This window comes from Myotis yumanensis, unplaced genomic scaffold, assembly GCF_028538775.1.
Source record: "Myotis yumanensis isolate MYYU_CA2020_CCGP unplaced genomic scaffold, mMyoYum1.0.hap1 SCAF_2, whole genome shotgun sequence".
NCBI lineage: Eukaryota > Metazoa > Chordata > Mammalia > Chiroptera > Vespertilionidae > Myotis > Myotis yumanensis.
The window spans coordinates 93673156-93693122 of record NW_027223753.1 but is presented as its reverse complement, the minus strand read 5'-3'; the positions used below and the strand labels follow the sequence as shown (position 1 = coordinate 93693122).

General features: G+C 41.1%; 1 protein-coding gene across 3 annotated transcripts in view; it reads left to right on the top strand.

The window, feature by feature from the left end:
• Positions 1-19967, top strand: part of NQO2 (N-ribosyldihydronicotinamide:quinone dehydrogenase 2) — a 38265-nt gene that overhangs the window by 9875 nt on the left and 8423 nt on the right. The window contains exons 1-3 of one of the 3 annotated variants that reach the window (XM_070405815.1): positions 1002-1240; positions 5601-5731; positions 8547-8711. In XM_070405815.1, the coding sequence (XP_070261916.1) occupies positions 5725-5731; positions 8547-8711 (172 nt within the window). In that variant the 5' untranslated portion in view covers positions 1002-1240; positions 5601-5724. Of the gene's footprint in view, positions 1-1001; positions 1241-5600; positions 5732-8546; positions 8712-19967 lie in introns of those variants that run through there. The other 2 variants (XM_070405813.1, XM_070405814.1) reach the window with 2 other exon arrangements.

The window sequence follows — 19967 nt, the reverse complement described above, 5'->3', positions numbered from 1 at the left end:
GGCTGTATCATTAGTTCATTCCTTTTTATTGCTAAGTGTTGTGCCATGGCCCATCATCTTTAAAATTTACTTCAAAATTATAGTTATCATACAATAATATATTACTTTTAGGTGTACAGCACAGTGCTTAGATATTTATATACCTTACAAAGGGACGACCACAGGAAGTACCTACCTGGCACCACACATCATTATTACTAGTATTGACTAAATTCCCAATGCTGTACTTTTTTATCCATTCATCTACTAATGGGCAGGCCTTGTGCAACCCAAGTTCCCCTGTGATGTTTTTATAACTAGCAGCTTGTACTTCTGAATACAGTTCAACATTTAAAAAAAAAGAAAAAACAATCTCATTAAGACATGGGTGGAGGACCTGAACAGACATTTCTCCAAAGACATACAGATGACCAACAGGCATGAAAAAATGGTCAACATCACTAATCATTAGGGAAATGCAAATCAAAACCACAGTGAGCTATCACCTCACGCCAGTTAGAAGGACTACTATGTTGGCCAGAATGTGGGGAAAAGGAACCCTCCTGCACTGTTGGTGGGACTGTAAATTGGTGGAACCACAATGGGAAATAGTAAGGATTTTCCTCGAAAAATTAAAACTAGAATTACCATACAACCCAGCAATTCCACTTTGGGGAATTTATCCGAAAACACTATTTCAAAAAGATAAACGCACCCCTGTGTCCAATGTTGCATTACTTACAACAGCTAAAATATGGACCTTCACTTTTTACCCTAGATCCCTACCTGGGCAGGGCAGCCCTCTTCCAAGCACGGTGGGCCCACCATCCCCCACAGCACTCAGCCAGCACAGGTGCGGCTTCAATCCGAGGGGAGGAGGGAGTGGGCACAAGGCGGGGCCAGCGGCGTGACCAGAGGGCATTGTCTGAGGAAGCGGAGCAGGGTAGTGGGTGGGGCGCGGCCGCAGCGGGGCGAGGGGGAGGGGTGAGGGGGCAAAGAACGGCCCTGGAGCCGGCAGGGGCGGAGCGCGGGAGAGGAGTCCTTGGAGGAGCCGGGGGCAGGGCGCCCGGGACCAGCCCTTGTGCAACCCAAGTTCCCCTGGCCGCTGGGTCTGGGCCGAGCAGGGCAGTCTGTCCTCGGCCTGGCAGCTGCGAGTGCGCGGCCGCAGCGGCCGGAACCTGGCGTGGACGCCCGGAGCTTCCCTCCCGCCCACGCGGGTTCGGCCCTGACGCTTCTTTTCCGGGGCGTCCGCTTCCAGAGGGTGAGTGCCTCCTCTTGCCATGGACCCGGGGGCTTGGCCGGCGCAGCTCCCAGAGCTCAGCGCGCTCTTGGCGGGGACTGCAGGCTGGAGAGGTCTCTGCGGATTTTCACGTCCCGGCCAGAGTGGACTCACTGGTCCCCTTGGTTCTTCCTACCGTGGCCCACTGACCCTTTCAAAGTCAGGATTTTACGGACCTCTTCCTAAATCCTACCGCATGCCAGGCCTGGTTATATCGGGCTCCTCTAATCTGCTCTCAGCCCTATTACAAGTGAGGACATTTACAATCGAAACAGGCTCAGGTTCGTGAAGAGGGTGCCAAATAAGGCCAGCGCCCCACAGCTCGCCCTTTGTCCAGTACATTGTGGCAGTCTGTGACGGAACCTTTAAACATTTTAAACAGCTTCTTTAACCTTTAATTTCCCTTAAAATATCAGCCAAAAAATACATGGAAAGGGGCATGTATTAAATATTATATGCTTCTAGCAGTGCTGTGTATAGTTCTGGACATAACCCAAGTGCCCAGAAATGGAGAAACGGTCACAAATGGGCATGCAGACAGTGGTCTGGTTACCTAGTGAAATGCTATCTACCTGGAGTGACAGGCACAGAGCCTGCCAGTGTGTAAAGAGGCAAAGTGAAAACACAACAGCTTCTGGATACTGATAAAGAAGTAATGCACATCAACAATATCAGCCTATTTGATGCAGTCTATGTAGTTTAATAACCGCGTGGTTCTTTTCTGTCGACCTGGGTGAGAGCATAATTCCTATCAAAGGGGAAGGATTCCTGCTGTGGAGTGGGGTGTAAGGAAGGGGAGTGAGTGGGAATTGAAGGGCACTGGACAGCAAGTCCAAAGCCTGGCTCGAATGTTTTATTTGGAACAAGTAACTTCCTGAGCCTGTTTCTTATTCTGTACAACTTAGAGAACTGTAGGAGAGCGGGAGTCACAAACTCATGCCTCAAGTGTCCAGGCATGTGATGTGAATATGTAACTGGGCCAGGCAAGCAAGAGGGAATGGAGGGGTTTGGGGACACAGAATACATGTCCTGCTAGAGGCATTGAAATTAAATAATTTCCCCCCAACCAAAATTGTCTTGGGCCTTCATCGTAGGAAGCTCAGGATAAGTTATTATTTGAGTCTGAAGTGACAATGATAACTTTTTAAAAAGTAATCAGGACATATCATTCCTGCTTAAGAATAATGTCCTCACCCCAGGCCCACTGACCCCACCCACCTCTGACTGCATTGCCCACGAAAATTCTGTGTTTAACCACAGGCTAGTCAAACAGGGTTTATTGAATACTCTAGGTCAGTTCCCAACTCTGGCCTCTTACTAGTACTTGCTATTCTCCCGAGGTTTTACATGGCTTGGCCCTATCATCATTCATCTGTGCTTAGAGATACCTTCTTGGACCTTTCTATCCTAAAATATCAAACACAGTCCAGCCATTTTATCTGCTAAAGTACTTTATTTTCTTTCTTTTTTTTTCTTCTTTCTTTCTTTTTTTTCTTTTTTTGGGGGGATCACCATTTATTTAATGTATTTTATAGTGTTACAGATATTTTCCACCCCCCCCCCCTTTGTCCCCTCCTCCCAACCCCTACCCACCCCCTCAGATCATATATAAGTTCTTTGGTTTATCTCTTCTCATTCCCCCAATCCCACATTGAGGTATGTCAGTCTGTCCCATGCCTCTATGCTTTGGGTCTTATTTTGTTGGTCAATTCATTTTGTTCATTAGATTCCACAAATATGTGAGATCATGTGATATGTGTCTTTTTCAGATTGGCTTATTTCACTTAACTTAATATTTTCCAGGTCCATCTATGTTGTCCCAAAGAGTAAGAGATTCCTCTCTTTTTTACAGCTGCATAGTATTTCATAGTATAAATGTCCCACAGCTTTTTTATCCATTCATCTACTGATGGGCACTTGGGCTGTTTCCAAATCTTAGCTATTGTAAATTATGCTGCTATGAACATAGGGGTGAATATATTCTTTCTGATTGGTGTTTTAGGTTTTTAGGACATATTCCCAGAAGTGGGATTGCTGGGTCAACAGCAGTTCCATTTTTAATTTTTTGAGTAAACTCCATACTGTTTTCCATAGTCTCTGAACCAATCTGCATTCCCAGTAGCAGTGAACTAGGGTTCCCTTTTGTCCACATTCTCACCAGCACTTGTTGTTTGTTGATTTTTTGATGATAGCCATTCTGACAGGTGTGAGGTGCTATCTCATTGTGGTTTTAATTTGCATCTCTCTGATGATTAGTGACTTTGAGCATTTTTTCATATATCTCTTGGCCATTTATTTGTATGTCCTCTTTGGAGAAATGTCTATTCAGGTCTTCTGCCCATTTTTAAATTGGATTGTTTGTCTCCCTTTTGTTGAGTTGTATGAGTACTTTATATATTTTTTATATTAACCCCTTATCAGAAGTATCATTGGCAAATATGTTCTCCCATACAGTGGGTTCCCTTTTTATTTTAATGATGGTTTCTTTTGCTGTGCAGAAGCTTTCTATTTTGATGTAGTCCCATTTGTTTATTTTCTCTTTAGTTTCATTTGTCCTATGAGATGTATCCATAAACATATTGCTACATGAGATATCTGAGATTTTACTGCCTATGTTCTCCTGTAAGATTTTTATGGTTTCATGCCTTACATTTAAGTCTTTTACCCATCTTGAGTTTATTCTTATGTATGGTGTAAGTTGGTGGTCTAGTTTCATCTTTTTGCATGTGTCTGTCAAGTTTTCCCAGCACCATTTGTTGAAGAGACTGTCTACTCCATTGTATGTTCTTGCTTCCTTTGTCAAATATTCATTGACTGTAATGGAGTGGATCAATTTCTGGGGTCTCAGTTCTGATCCATTGGTCTATATGCCTGTTCTTGTGCCAGTGCCAGACTGTTTTGGTTATAATGGCTTTGTAGTATAGTTTGATATCTGGTATTGTGATCCCATCTACATCATTCTTCTTTCTCAAGATTGCTACAGCTATTCGGGGTCTTTTATGGTTCCATATAAATTTTTGGAGTATGTGTTCTAGCTCTATGAAGTATGCCATTGGTATTTTAATAGGGATTGCATTGAATTTATATATTGCTTTGGGTAGTATAGACATTTTAATGATGTTAATTCTTCCAATCCATGAACATGGTATATTCTTCCATTTATTTGTATCTCCCTCTATTTCTTTTTTCAATGTCCTATCATTTTCCAAGTACAGGTCTTTTACTTCCTTGTTTAAGTTTATTCCTAAGTATATTATTTTTTTGTTGTTACAATGGTAAATGGGATTGCTTTTTTAGTTTCTCTTTCTGAGAGTTCATTATTGGTATATAAAAATGCCATCGATTTCTGGAGGTTGATTTTGTATCCTGCTACCTTACTGAATCCATTTATTAAATCTAGTAGTTTCCTGGTGGAGTCTTTAGGATTTTCTATGTACAATATTATGTCATCTGTGAATGACAGTTTTACTTCCTCCTTTCCAATTTGGATGTCTTTTGTCTCTTCTTCTTGTCTGATTGCTGTGGCCAGGACTTCCAGAACTATGTTGAATAAGAGTGGTGAAAGCAGACATCCTTGTCTTGTTCCTGTTCTAAAGGGAAATGTTTTTTTTTTCCCTATTGAGTATTATGTTGGCTGTAGGTTTGTCATATATGGCCTTTATTATGTTGAAGTCAGATCTCTCTATTCCCTTTACTGAGAGTTGTTATCAAAAAAGGATGCTGGATTTTGTCAGATGCTTTTGCTACATCTATTGATATGATCATGTGGTTTTTGTCTTTCAATTTTTTATGTGACCTATCACATTACTGATTTGTGAATATTGTACCAGCCTTGTATCCCTGGAATAAATCCCACTTGATCATGGTGTATGAACTTTTTCATATATTGCTGGGTTTGATTTGCTAATATTTTGTTGAGGATTTTAGCATCTGTGGTCATCAGGGATATTGGCCTGCAATTCTCTTTCTTTGTAGTGTCTTTATCTGGCTTTGGAGTTAGGTGACATATTTCAAATACCTTTTGGAAGAAGGCCCCTCAGAGGTTACAGTGATCTCGCTCTTGCTTCTTTCACTGGTTACAGTGCCTCCACCAAATTTCCCAGCTGTGATTCTGTTTGCTACAGAGTGGGGCAGTCACTGGTGAACTTCAGAACCCACTTCTTTTTCTGCCCATTCACCACCAGCTTCTTCACTGGCGCCCGGCCTCTCCGGATAAGCCTTTTGCCTTTTGCTGATCCATTTGCGTGTCCTTCAGAAAGTGGTGGTGAGGCCTGGAGCCAGTACTTCAGCCTCACCTCCTTGTCTCCCCACCTCCCTCAAGTGTTTGTTTTTTCTCTTCTAGGTTGTTGAGGCCCGAGGAGACTGACTACATCTGAGAGCCTGGGGCTCACCACTCAGAATCCTTGCCCAGGATTAAAGCAAACCTCCCCTGTGACCTGTCAGAGAGAAATCCATCTGCCTAGAACATGGCAGGTGACTATTGGCTATTAACTTTTCTAAATTAAAATTTTAAGTAAAAGTTGAATATGTTGTTAGAAAAAATCTAAACACTGAAGTGTATAAAACTTGCTTTGTTTATATGGATCACTACCTGGAATTACTTTATTTTTTATTTTCTTACTTATTTTATTATTTATTTAAATCCTACCAAAATATAAGTTCCTCCAAAGTAAGGGCCATGCTTATCCAATCTCTGGAATGATCCCAGGGAATAGTAGATGTTCAATATATAGTTGCATGAATGAGCCCCCTGGGTAACCATGGTTAAAAATTCAGTATAACTCCCCATCTTTACTTGTCTCCCTGCTCATGGCCCCATTCTGCTACATCTTTTTTTCTCTCAACAATCTATATATATAAAAGTCTAAGTGTCCATCCGACCAGTAGCTATGACATGCACTGACCACCAGGGGGCAGACGCTCAATGCAGCCAAGATGCACACTGGCCATTTAAAAATAAACGGCACCGCCGATCCGGTTTGGCTCAGTGGATAGAGCGTCGGCCTGCAGACTCAAGGGTCCCTGGTTCGATTCCGGTCAAGGGCATGTACCCTGGTTGCGGGCACATCCCCAGTGGGGGGCGTGCAGGAGGCAGCTAATCAATCTCTCTCATTGATGTTTCTAACTCTCTATCCCTCTCCTTTCTTCTCTGTAAAAAAATCAATAAAATATTTAAAAAAATAATAAAATAAAAAAATAAAATAAATAAAATAAAAATAAACGGCACCATAGACCTGGCGCCACAAAGCAACACTCGGCTTCCCCCAAGTGGAACACAGGCCCCACCACCATCCTGGAGTGACAGCCCACCAAATCACAGCCAACACTGCCAAGACCCCATGGTGCAAAATGCGGCCCATAGCCCAGCCCAGCCCAGCCTGGAAACAGTCACTGTGGGTGCCGGGTAATGATGTCACATAGCAAAACCCAGCTTCCTTTCCCTAGCAACTAGTCTCCTTGGAGTTTCTTCAGCCCAGGAACATGACTTGCTTTATAGCCAGGTGGAAACTTTTTACACTTTAACCAAATGTCTGTGAAGCGTTTTCATGTGCCTCATCTCATTTGACCCTCACAGAAGTCCTGGAGTAGGTAGATAGGAGACTTGGTAGAATCCTATTTTCTTTTCATTAGCCAGAAAAATGGAAATTTAGAAAGTTTAGAAACTTGACCCAACTGAAAAGAAGTAAGAAATGGTGGAACTTGAAAATGACTTCAGGTTTTCTCACTGTGCAGAATATAGTCAAACACTGCTGCAGTTAAATATTTTACCCTTTGTTCTCCCTGCATGATCTACAATAATAATGTGTTTCATGTTGATATTTACTGCTGTGTTGCTGACAATTATCTGAAAGAGAAGTTGGGGTGTTTCACTGGGCTGGAAAAAGTTCAGAAAGCAGGTCTAATTAAGCAAGTTTATTCTGTATAAAAGGCTAAGCTGACTGGCGCATGCGTGATACATATAAAGCTCTCGCTGGCTCCAGTTGCATGCGTATGTTTCGATCTGTCATTGTCGATCATAAATTTGGTTGGCACTTCTATTATAGAGAAAGGATGAATAGCAATATTAAAATATTTCTTCTAATTAATTTCCTTTCAGTGTGCATGAATCTGTGCACTAGGACACTAGTATAACAAAATCTTTTAATTTCAGAACATAATGGTACACCTTACATATGATACTATACATTGGGGTTTTCCACCTCAGCACTACTGACATTTTGGGCCAGAAAACCCTTTGTTTTGTGCATCACCCTTGGGGCTCTATCAGATGCCAGAAGTTCCCCTGCACCCCGCCCCCCTGCATACCCTGAACCCTCCCAGCCATGATAACTGAAAATGTCTCCAGTTATTGTGAAATCTCTCCTGGGAGGCAGCACTGCCCTAGTTGAGAACCATTGATATAAATATTTTATTTGTATCCATTTTCCCAAGTAGACTCCATTCATGACCAATGAGTCTGAGAAGTTAAAATTTAAAAAAAAAAAAGTATATCATTAACTCATGGAATTTAACCTTTATACTCAGTGGAATGCCCCAAAATTGTTTGCTTCAAACTACCTTTGTATTTTCTCCTTAAGGACCTAAACTGAATATTTTAAATCAAAAGTTTAAATACTTGGCCTTAGACTTTACCTGGGAAAATTTAAGCAAATCACCAGAGCTGCCTCTTGCAAAAAAATCAGAGCATAATTTCAAGCTATCTTCTAGCAAGGACAATACTGCTTCAGGAGCTATTGGTAATAGTGACACAGCCAGGACTCGTAAGACCTGACTCTTACACTTCTTATCATCTCACCACCAAAAGCTGGGCTCCTTATAGCCCTGCCTTCCCTGGAGTAGTACTAGAAGTCCAGTTTTTCATATCTTGTTTAAGTGTGACATTTCAATGGGGCTGGAGGAAAAAAAGCAAGACTGTGTGTCAATAGCTGACACCTGCCCACGTAGGGTTAGCACAAAACATGAGTCAGGGAGCTTTTCATTTCATTGAGTTTGGGAACAGGGCTTCAACTTCTCGGAGGATAACCAAGCTAGATTGGGCTTTGAAGAACCTGGTTGTGTGAGTTTTGACCAATCATAATTGGACCCATTATATATTTGCATATTAGTAAACTCAAGTACCCATGAGCTATGCTATAACTGGATTAAAACCTCACCCACTGAAAAGGTTGGTATTTCTTAGCTTTAAATGCTGTAATGCTCCTACACATGTCATTTCCGTTTTAGTCTTTTTGAATTTTGACAAAGAAGAGTTGCTCTTTAAGAGAAATCATTTCTTCTCTGGACTTAGGTAAGAAAGTGCTCATCGTCTATGCGCACCAGGAGCCCCGGTCTTTCAACGGCTGTCTGAAGAAAGTGGCTGTGGAGACCTTGAGCAAGCAGGGCTGCACCGTCACCGTGTCTGACCTCTATGCCATGGACTTTGAGCCGAGAGCCACAAGGAATGATATCACTGGTAAGTCACGGGACACAAGCTGTGTCTTTTAAAACTTCCTTCTTTGTGTGTGTGCATTTTTTTATTGAGGCACAACTGATAGAACATTAGTTTCAGCTTTACAATGTAAAGATTCAATATTTGTATGCATTGCAAAATGATGACCACAATAAGTCCAGTTAACACTCATCACCTCACATAATTACATATTCCTTTTCCTTGTGAAGATCCACCATCCAGCTACTTTCCAATGAGCAATATAGGCTTATTTACTGTAGTCACCATGCTGTACATAACATCTCCATGACTTACTCATTTTATAACTAAAAATTGTACTTTTGACCTCCTTCATCTGTATGGCCCACTCCCCAATCCCTGCCTCAGAAACCCACCAATCTGTTCTCTATATCCATGAATTCAGTTATTTTTGTTTGGTTTTTGGTGTTTTGTTTGTTTGTTCTTTTCTTTTTAATATACATTCCATGTATAAGTGAGATCATACAGTATGCATCTTTTTCTGTCTGACTTATTTCACTTAGCATAATACCCAGTAGGTCCACCCATATTGTTGCAAATGGTAAGGTTTCATTCTTTCTTTGTGGCGGAGTAATAGTATTCCATTGTATATATACCACATTTTCTTTATCTATGTATTCACTGATGGACATTTAGGTTGTTTCCATGCCTCAGCTATTGTAAATAATGCTATAATGAACACGAGGACCCTATATTTTTTCAAATTAGTGTTTTTGTTTTCTTTGGATAAATACCCAGAAGTGAAATTGCTGAGTCATAAGGTAGTTCTAGTTTTAAATTTTTGAGGACCCTCCATGCTGTTTTCCATAGTGGATTCACCAAATTATATTCCCACCAATAGAGCACAGGGGTTCCCTTTTCTCCACATCCTTGCCAACACTTGTTATTTCTTGTCTTTTTTATAATAGCCATTCTAACAGGTGTTAGGTGGTATCTCATTGTGGTTTTGATTTGCATTTCTCCAATAGCTAGTGAAGTTGAACATCTTTTCATATACCTGTTGGCCATTTATATGACTTCCTTGGAAAAATATTTATTAAAGTCCTCTGACCATTTTTAGGTCAGATTATTTGTTTTCCTACTTTTTATTTTTGTAATTAAAAAAAATTACAGAAAAAAATAACCAGCACACATAATATACAATTCTCAAGTGGAGAATTCCACAGTGCAAGTTTGTTTACCATCCTGTGGACACCAGTTTCTCTGGCCCTGAGGTAATGAGTGTTACCCATTTTCTCACTATCCTTCCAAGGACAGTCTGTGCTGTATAAAGCAATTACAGGTATATTCTCCACTTTTTAAAAAATACATATATATATATTTTTAAATTAAATCTTTATTGTTCAGATTATTACATTTGTTCCTCTTTTTTCCCCCCATAACTCCCCTCCTCCCAGTTCCCACCCCACCCTCCGCCCTCACTCCCCACCCACTGTCCTCATCCATAGGTGTACGATTTTTGTCCAGTCTCTTCCCGCATCTCCCACACCCTTTTCCCCCCCAAGAATAGTCAGTCCATTCCCTTTCTATGTCCCTGATTCTGTTACAATCACCAGTTCATTCTGTACATCAGATTATTTATTCACTTGATTCTTAGATTCACTTGTTGATAGATGCATGTTTGTTGTTCATAATTTGTATCTTTACCTTTTTCTTCTTCTTCCTCTTCTTAAAGGATACCTTTCAGCATTTCATATAATACTGGTTTGGTGGTGATGAACTCCTTTAGCTTTTCCTTATCTGTGAAGCTCTTTATCTGACCTTCAATTCTGAATGATAGCTTTGCTGGATAAAGTAATCTTGGTTGTAGGTTCTTGGTATTCATCACTTTGAATATTTCTTGCCACTCCCTTCTGGCCTGCATAGTTTCTGTTGAGAAATCAGCTGACAGTCGTATGGGTATTCCCTTGTAGGTAACTGAGTTTCTTTCTCTTGCTGCTTTTAGGATTCTCTCTTAGTCTTTTGCTCTTGGCATTTTAATTATGATGTGTCTTGGTGTGGTCCTCTTTGGATTCCTTTTGTTTGGGATTTTCTGTGCTTCCTGGACCTGTAAGTCTATTTCTTTCACCAGGTAGGGGAAGTTTTCTGTCATTATTTCTTCAAATAGGTTTTCAATATCTTGCCCTCTCTCATCTTCTGGCACCCCTATAATTCTGATGTTGGTATGCGTGAAGCTGTCCCAGAGGCTCCTTACACTATCTTCGTATTTTCAGATTCTTTTTTCATTTTGCTTTTCTGGTTGGATGTTTTTTGTTTCTTCGCATTTCAAATGTTTGACTTAATTCTTGCGATCCTCTAGTCTGCTGTTGGGAGTCTGTATAATATTCTTTATTTCAGTCAGTGTATGCTTAATTTCTAGTTGGTTCTTTATCACAACATCGAGGGTCTCATTAGATTTCTTGTAGATCTCATTAAGTTTATCGGCAGTTTCTAGAAAATTATTGAGAGACCTTAAAAGTGTGGTTTTGAGCTCTATATCCTCCAATTCTGACAATTGTGTCCTGTTTCTTTGTCTCCGCATTTTTTTATGCTTTCTTGGTGCACCCCCTAGTGGTCTTTGTGTGCAGTCTTGTTGTAGTTAAGCCTTGATTGTTGTAGTTAACACTGGGGGCGATTTGACCTCCAGGCCAACTGGCTGTGAGAATCAGCTGTGTCAGCAGTGGGAGAACTTCTGTCCTCTAGGGAGGTGCTAATCTAGCCTTTGCCTGAGGCTATCCAGCAAATGCCTCTGTGCAGGGCTTGGGTGGGGCGGGTCCCAGGGGATCTACAGGGCAGGCGGAGCGAGCAGTTATGGCTGCTCTCAGTCCTGTCCCCAGGGGCTCTGCCTCTCAGAGTCCCAGCAACTGCTGCAAACCTCGGAGAGAAAGCTGCCTTTGAGTTCCGACCGAAGCCAGACAGTCCCGCTTCTCCCGTTTGAGTCTGGGTCCCTAGAGACTCGCCCGGATCTGGAGCTCAGAGTCTGAGACTCCCTCCCGATTGAAACAGACAACCGCGCCCTCAGCCGCCAGCCTACTCCGCATGCACTCCGCACCTTAGTATTTTACTTCAGCACTGCGCCTCCTCTGAGTCTCGGTATGATTTTCTCTTTCCTCCTAGTTGTAGACCTTCCACTCAGCCAGCCTTCCTGTGGTTCTGGATGATGTCCGTTCCGTCTTTTAGTTGTATTTTTGAAGTGGTTGTCCGAGGCAGCAAACTCCGGCATTAACCTATGCCCCCATCTTCGGGATTCTCTTTTTTTAATATGTTTTATTGATTTTTTTACAGAGAGGAAGGGAGAGAGATAGAGAGTTAGAAACATCGATGAGAGAGAAACATCAATCAGCTGCCTCCTGCACACTCCCCACTGGAGATGTGCCCTCAACCAAGGTACATGCCCTTGACCAGAATCGAACCTGGGACCCTTCAGTCCGCAGGCCGACGCTCTATCCACCGAGCCAAACCGGTTACAGCATATTCTTCACTTTTAAAAAAAATGGTAGTATATTATATCCATTGATTTGCATATTGCTTTCCTTTTTCACTGCTACAAACTATTCCATTGTTTGGATGTCATAGTTTAAGTAGCCCCTACTCAAGGGCACTTTAGGTTGTTTTCCACCTTTTTCTGTTATAAACAGTGCTGTAGTGAATAATCATCACCACATGTGTTGTCCTACATATGCTAATAGGTCTACTAGTGGACTGGCTGGTGGGAGGAATGTGCATTTTTAATTTTCATATGTAATATCAAATTGCTTCCCATAAATGTTGAACCAGTTTACACTCCTACCAGCAATGCTTGCAAGTGCTCATTTCCTCACTGTCTCCAAAAGTGTTATCAATTTTTGAAAATTGGGAATCTGACACGTGAACAAATTGGCTCCTGGTATAGTTCTAATTTGCATTTTTCTCATTCTAATAAGTGAATTTTACTATTGTGGGGAGGAAGAAATTTTCCTTTGTCTTCTGGTCCAATAAATATAAGACGGATCAACAAGAAAAAATAACAAAATTTAGGGGACCATCCAGTTTGCAGCTCCGTGAAACCATAAAAGACACACTCAGGGGGCAGACTCAGTGAGCACCAAAGCCCCATAGAAGCAAGTCTAGCCCCAGAGGGGTGTCTCCAGCACAGAAGTTCTCCCACTGCAGACACAGCTGATTCTCACAGCCAATTGGCCTGGAGGTCAATTCCTCACAGTGATAACTACAACAATCAAGGCTTAACTACAACAAGACTGTGCACAAAGCCCACAAGGGGGTGCAGCAAGAGTGTCTACCTCAGGTAATTGGGACACTTAGTACAGAAAGGCACTCTATCGACACAGCAAAGCATAAAAAATGCAGAGACAAAGAAACAGGACACAAATGACAGAATTGGAGGAAAGCAAACTGTTGGATATAGAATTCAAAATCACACTTTTAAGGTCTTTAAAGAACTGTCTAGAAGCCGCCGATAAATTTAATAAGGCCCTCGAAAAGACTGGTGAGACTGCCGATAAATGTAGTGAGATCTTCAAGAAGACTGGTGAGACCGCCGATAAATGCAGTGAGATCCTCAAGAAATCTAATGAGACCCTCAATGTTGTGATAAAGGACCAACTAGAAATTAAGCATACACTGACTGAAATAAAGAACATTATACAGACTCCCAACAGCAGACTAGAGGATCGCAAGAATCAAGTCAAAGATTTGAAATACGAAGAAGCAAAAAACACCCAACTGGAAAAGCAAAATGAAAAAAGAATCCAAAAATACGAAGATAGTGTCAGGAGCCTCTGGGACAGCTTCAAGCGTACCAACATCCGAATTATAGGGGTGCCAGAAGAAGAGAGACAGCAAGATATTGAAAACCTATTTGAAGAAATAATGACAGATGCCAAAACCGGTTTGGCTCGGTGGATAGAGCGTCGGCCTGCGGACTGAAGGGTCCCGGGTTCGATTCCGGTCAAGGGCATGTACCTGGGTTGCGGGCACATCCCCAGTGGGAGATGTGCAGGAGGCAGCTGATCGATGTTTCTCTCCCGTCGATGTTTCTAACTATCTATCTCTCTCCCTTCCTCTCTGTAAAAAATCAATAAAATATATTTAAAAAAAATAAAAATAAAAAATAATGACAGAAAACTTCCCCTACCTAGTGAAAGGAATAGACTTCCAAGTCCAGGAAGCGCAGAGAACCCCAAACAAAAGGAACCCAAAGAGGACCACACCAAGACACATCATAATTAAAATGCCAAGAGCAAAAGACTAAGAGAGAATCCTAAAAGCAGCAAGAGAAAGAAACTCAGTTACCTACAAGGGAGTACCCATACGACTGTCAGCTGATTTCTCAACAGAAACTATGCAGGCCATAAGGGAGTGGCAAGAAATATCCAAAGTGATAAATACCAAGAACCTACAACCAAGACTACTTTATCCAGCAAAGCTATCATTCAGAAGTGAAGGCCAGATAAAGAGCTTCACAGATAAGAAAAAGCTAAAGGAGTTCATCACCACCAAACCAGTATTATATGAAATGCTGAAAGGTATCCTTTAAGAAGAGGAAGAAGAAGAAAAAGGTAAAGATACAAATTATGAACAACGAATACACATCTATCAACAAGTGAATCTAAAAATCAAGTGAATAAATAATCTGATGAACAGTATGAACTGGTGATTGTAATAGAATCAGGGACATAGAATGGGAATGGACTGACTATTCTTGGGGCAGGGGAAAGGGGTGTGGGGGTGAGTGAAGTGATTAGACAATAATCGTGCACCTATGGATGAGGACAGTGGGTGGGGAGTGAGGGCGGAGGGTGGGGTGGGAACTGGGTGGAGGGGAGTTATGGTGGGAAAAAAGAGTAACTAATGTAATAATCTGAACAATAAAGATTTAAATAAAAAAAAAATTTAATTATGTACATACATACATATGGGAACCCAACATACATGAGAGATTCAGAGACAGAAAGAGAAAATGCGGTATACATGGCATTCTGAGCTAAGGATGAAGTAAGGCACCTTGGGGCTTCAGAAGGGACGAAGGTCATTGCAGGACAATAAGAAGAGCAGGTGTTCAGTAATTAGAAGTCTGCCCTGCCCTATAAAAAGTTATTTCTGCTAATAACACTTATTATAGGCAAGTTCCTAATTTAAATTCTCTCAGGGAGAAGTAAAAGTTGTTTGTGGGCCAGCAGGTTCTCAATCGCCTTCAGCTCAAAATAATCCACATGTCAAGTGGCACGTCTGGGAGAGGCCTGTCCTGAACCCCTTCAGTCTCACCATTAAAATTTCCTGAGAAGTTCACATTTCAGAAGGTGGGTTGGTAGGTTGTTTTAGTTCTCGTTAAACCAGACTCAGTCTTGAGAAGAGTTTAGTTCATTTAAACAGCTGTGTCTCATTTCAGGAGTCAGTGATGCATATGGGCTCCCAAAGTTAGGCCTTTGGTCTACGTGATCAGGTATTTAGGAGAGTCATCTCTATAAGAACGGAAGTTTTGTTTAGTGATTGGAGCAGATTATAATCCCAGGTTCTGAGTTCAGAAGACAGGCATCAAGAAGATTTCTAGATGTCTCGCTCGAAGTATCTATGTACTCTGGGCTTCTCTTGTTCTTTTTCTAATTCTTTAAGTTGTAGGGTTAAATGGTTTTTTATTAATTTTTCTTGTTTTTTTGAGGTAGGCCTGTAGTGCTATAACTTCCCTCTCAGCACTGCTTTTGCTGTGACCCAGAGATTTTTGGGTTGTGGTGTGTTCATTTTCATTGGTTTCCAGGAAGTTTTTTATTTCTTTCTTGATCTCATGGTAACCCAGTCATCTTTACTCATGTTGTTGATCATCTTTGCCATCATTATTCTGAACTCTATATCTGATAAATTTCTTATGTCCATTTTGTTTAGCTCTTCTTGAGAATTCTCTTGTTCTTCATTTGGGGCTTATTTTTTTTGTCTCCCCATTTGACTGCCTGTTTGGGTTTGTGTCTATGTATTAGGTAGATCCGCTATGACACCCAGTTTCTAGTACAGGACAATGTCAGACACTGAGTCTTTCTCTGAGTATCCTCCTGGAGCTATCTGCAATCCTCATCTTGTGGCTCCCTCTGCTGGGGCTTTGTGCCTTTGGAAAGGACCAAGATGTGCACCAGGGTCTGCTTTTCCTAGCCTCAGGCCCAAAAGAAGATCAGGCAGAGACTCAAAGCCCACAGAGATCTTCCTCTGCCTTCAGTTCAGTTGACACTCAAGCTTTATTAGCCTCCGGCTATCAACATCAGGGTGGTGATAGAGGTCTTCCAACAAGGTGGGGCAACTGCCTTCCCCCAGGCAAAAACTGCCTGAATAGCAAAGATCTGCCAGACAAAGGTGTCCTCCACAGCGTGAGGTAATGACTCAGCACATGAAATCAGGGTGCCTGCACTCTGAGCTCCAACCCCAGAGCCCCCAACTCTGGACTCTCCTCACATAGCTCCAATCCACTCTGCCCTCCCTATGCCAAAGCCCAAGGTGAGTGACTGCATACAAAATGTTTTGTATTTGCCTTTTAAGAGGGTGTCTGCATTTCTAGCTGCCTCTCCCTGGCCAACAGCAATCCTACTGCTATTAACAGCCAGGTGTTCTGTGGGCACCTTTCTCAATTCTGGTTCTCTGTTCTGTGGAGCCCAGCTTGGCATTTAGACTCAGGGTTCTCATTGGGAATTTCCTAAAACTGAGATATCCCTCCATACATTCAGCTGCTGTCTGTGAGGGCTCAGCCCCTCCACACTTCCTACCAGTCTCTATGCAGTCTCCACTTTCTGTCCTTGATTATCAGGGTTCTTTCTGTCCTTGGGGACTCTGGGATTGGAGCTCAGAGTCCTCAATTAATTTTTCTGGGTAGTTTTTATGTATTTTAGTTGTATTTCTACTTTGGTCCTGGGAGACTGTCAGTGTAGTTTCCACTTATTCTGCCACCATTTTAGAATCCTCCCTTTTCTTATTGATTTTAAAGAGCTCTTTACATATTATAAAATTAGCATTTAGTGTGGGATTTGAATTGTAAATACATTTCCACCAATTTTTTTGTTTTTTACTGTGCTTATGGTATTATCTTTTTTTTCCATGCAGGATTTTATTTACTTTTAATTAGTTGGCTTTTGAACAAAGGTCAAACTTTCTAAGATCTGGATTTTGCATCATATATATAAACTCTAAGTTTATTTTTAAAAAGTTTTATAGTTTCTTGTAGTATTTTACAGATTCTACTTTTTAAAATTACAAACTTTATCCATTCAAAATTTATTTCAGTGTCTAATGTGAGGCATGAGTCCAAGCATTTCCCAACTATCTACTCAGTTTTCTGCCACCATTTATTGCATGATCCAGCTGTTTGCCCTGATTTAAAATGCCACCTTCATTGTGATCTAAATTTCCACTTACATTTCACTCTATTTTCAGCATAACAAACATTCAAACCTTTAGAGAACTTTTATGAGTTTATTTGAGCCAAACTGACAACAATTGCTGGGAAGCAAAATCTCAACAGATTGGGAAAATGGCAGTTTTACCACTTACTTTATGCATTAGAATCAAAGGGCAAGGTGTAAGGGGGTAACATGAAATTCATTGGCGATGGATTAGGGAAGCAGGAGAAAACAATGCAGAGAAATCTCTAGGCGTGGATAAAAAGTAAAATGGATAGACAAATACTTATTTTACATTCGTGGGTATGGGATAGTTAACAGTCAATAATAAACATGATAACAAGAACAATGAGAGAATTTGTGGTCTCTGCCCTGGTGCTGTGGTTGTGCCAGGAGGGGTCAGGAAAAAGGGAATTAACCTTGACATTCCAAAGGCATGTCATGGTAGATGCAAAAAGACACTAGACAGGCTCAATCAAGGTCAAAATTGACCTTTGTCACAGAAGATTCTAGCCTAGGACATGACCTGCTTTTAGTTAGAATGTTTTCATTTCAGACCATGCTATGTGGTTACTTTTGGTGTCTGAGTTTATAAGGCCTGCTATACAGGCCTTCGCTTAGCTTGTCTGATTAAGTATGTGGCCCCTTTTCATCCACACTACTTTATAGTTTCTCTTTGTTTTCTGTCCATGACTTTGTTTATTTTCTACCACACGACTTTATTTATTTTGGCAAATTTAATATATGATAGAGTTATGTCACCCTCATTTCCCTTATTTTCTATTTTCATTTTACTTTTCCATTAAATCTTTTGAATTAGGTTTCTAGATTCAATAAGTAACCAGATGATATTTTAATTCAGATACCATTAAATTTACAGATGAGCTCTAGCCGGTGTATCTCAGTTGATTGGAGCGTCATCCCGTATGCCAGAAGGTGGCGAGTTTGATTCCTGGTCAGGGCATATACCCAGGTGTGGGTTCAATACCAAGTGGTGGTACGAGCAGAAGGCAGCTGATCAATGTTTCACTCTCACATCATTGTTTCTCTCTCTCCCTCTCTCTAAAGAATCAGTTAAATAAGTAGATAAATTTACAGGTTCACTTTTATGATGCCAATTCTTTCTATCTGAGAAAATTGTATGGCTTTTCATTTGCTCATGTCTTTTTTACAACTCTCTAAGTCTGTTAACAAGTTTTCTTTTAGAGATCTTGCCTGATTCTTATGGACTGGTTTTTGTTTTTCTGTGTAGAGAGGAATACTCTTGGTATATACCTCTGCATCCACGTGTGTGTGCATCCAACCATTGCTCATTTACTTACTGTCTGTGGTAGTTTTCAGGTGATGCACTGTGCGTTTCCAATATACAATCACATAATCTGCAAATAAGGATCATTTCACCTCTACTTTTCCACTGTTTAATACCTTAAACTTCCTTTTGTTTGTAATTGCATTAACGAGATCTCCATATTTAGTATTTAGTACTGAAGATAATAGCTGACATCCTTGCCTCTCCAGGTCTTTATTTTCTATTAATAAATCAATCAACTATTTTCACATACTACACTGTACCCAGAGTCAAGTAAGCTTAACTTTCTGGTATGGATCCTTGTAGACCTTATTCTAAATATTAAAAAAAAAGTTTGTATTGATGTATATGATTAGAAAATCTATAGACACAGATATAAACACAGCCATTGTTACTTGCTTTATTCCTCAGAAGTCTTTTTAAAGATTATGTAGCACTCCCTGGTATTGTTATCGGTGAGGAGCTCTCTGTTTCCTCGCCTGTTGCTGGTGGGAGTGGGATTCTCGAGATGTCACGAGTAAAGCAATTTTCTGAGATTTGCATGGGAGAATTAGTGATATTTATTTGCATGGAACTAAACACCTGAGTTTCCATGGTCCCATCTCCATCCATCAACCAAGGAAAAACTCCAGTCTTGTCTCAGTGGGGCTAGAATTACAGCCAGTGCTCAGAGTTTCCACACCATATTTGCACAGTCCAATCAAGCATCAGGCTAGCTTAGCTTGTGTTCCCAGCTGCAGTCCTTTATGTGTGGGGTCCGCACAGCCATGAGCCATATGACTTCTGCAGTCCATTGGGTATGGAGGGAACAGGGACAAATGCAAGTAACCAGGAGCAAAGCCAGAGGAACCAGAGGGAGAAAATTCCTTTGTTTCAGGGTTATGTATTCCCAAATTTTCTAAGGCTTGCAGTGGCTCCACCCTTCTGGCCAATTATCTTTGTTCCCAGATTAGATTGACAGGCAAGTGCTTTCCCTACATCACACTGACTCACTGTGCATGCGCCCATCTTCCCTTTGGTCCAGTCCCTTCCCCCAGGGATCTGCAGGGAATGGGCAGTGGTTCCCTGTGGAGTGTGAAATTGCAGCTTCCTGGTGAAGCAACCCATGCTTCACCCATAAGATGGCCAAGCTTATAATGTCTGGCCTTCCCTTTACTCCTTTCCTATTATTAATAACTGGCTAATGACAATGGTAACAGTATTGATTTATATTTATGTTGCTTCCAACTTTTATTTCAAACCATGTGTCAGTCTTTCTTTTATAGCTCTGGATTTACTTCTTGCTTAGAAAGGTCTCTCCACACCCACACTAATAAAAATTATTGCTTTGATATTGTTGGGGAGGAAAAGTGTGCCTCTCTCCTTCTAACTTCTTCTAGCTGGTCTAATAATTAAATTGACATGAGACATATTATCAGGAGAAAAACAAATTAAACTTCTATTCTTCCCATATACATGAGAGAGACTCAGGAAAAGTGAGTAGCTCTTCAAAATGGCAGAAGCCAGCACCTTAAATACCATCTTTAGCTAAAGACAAAAAATGACGTTGGGGGTGGGGAGTCAGTTATGAGAGGTTAC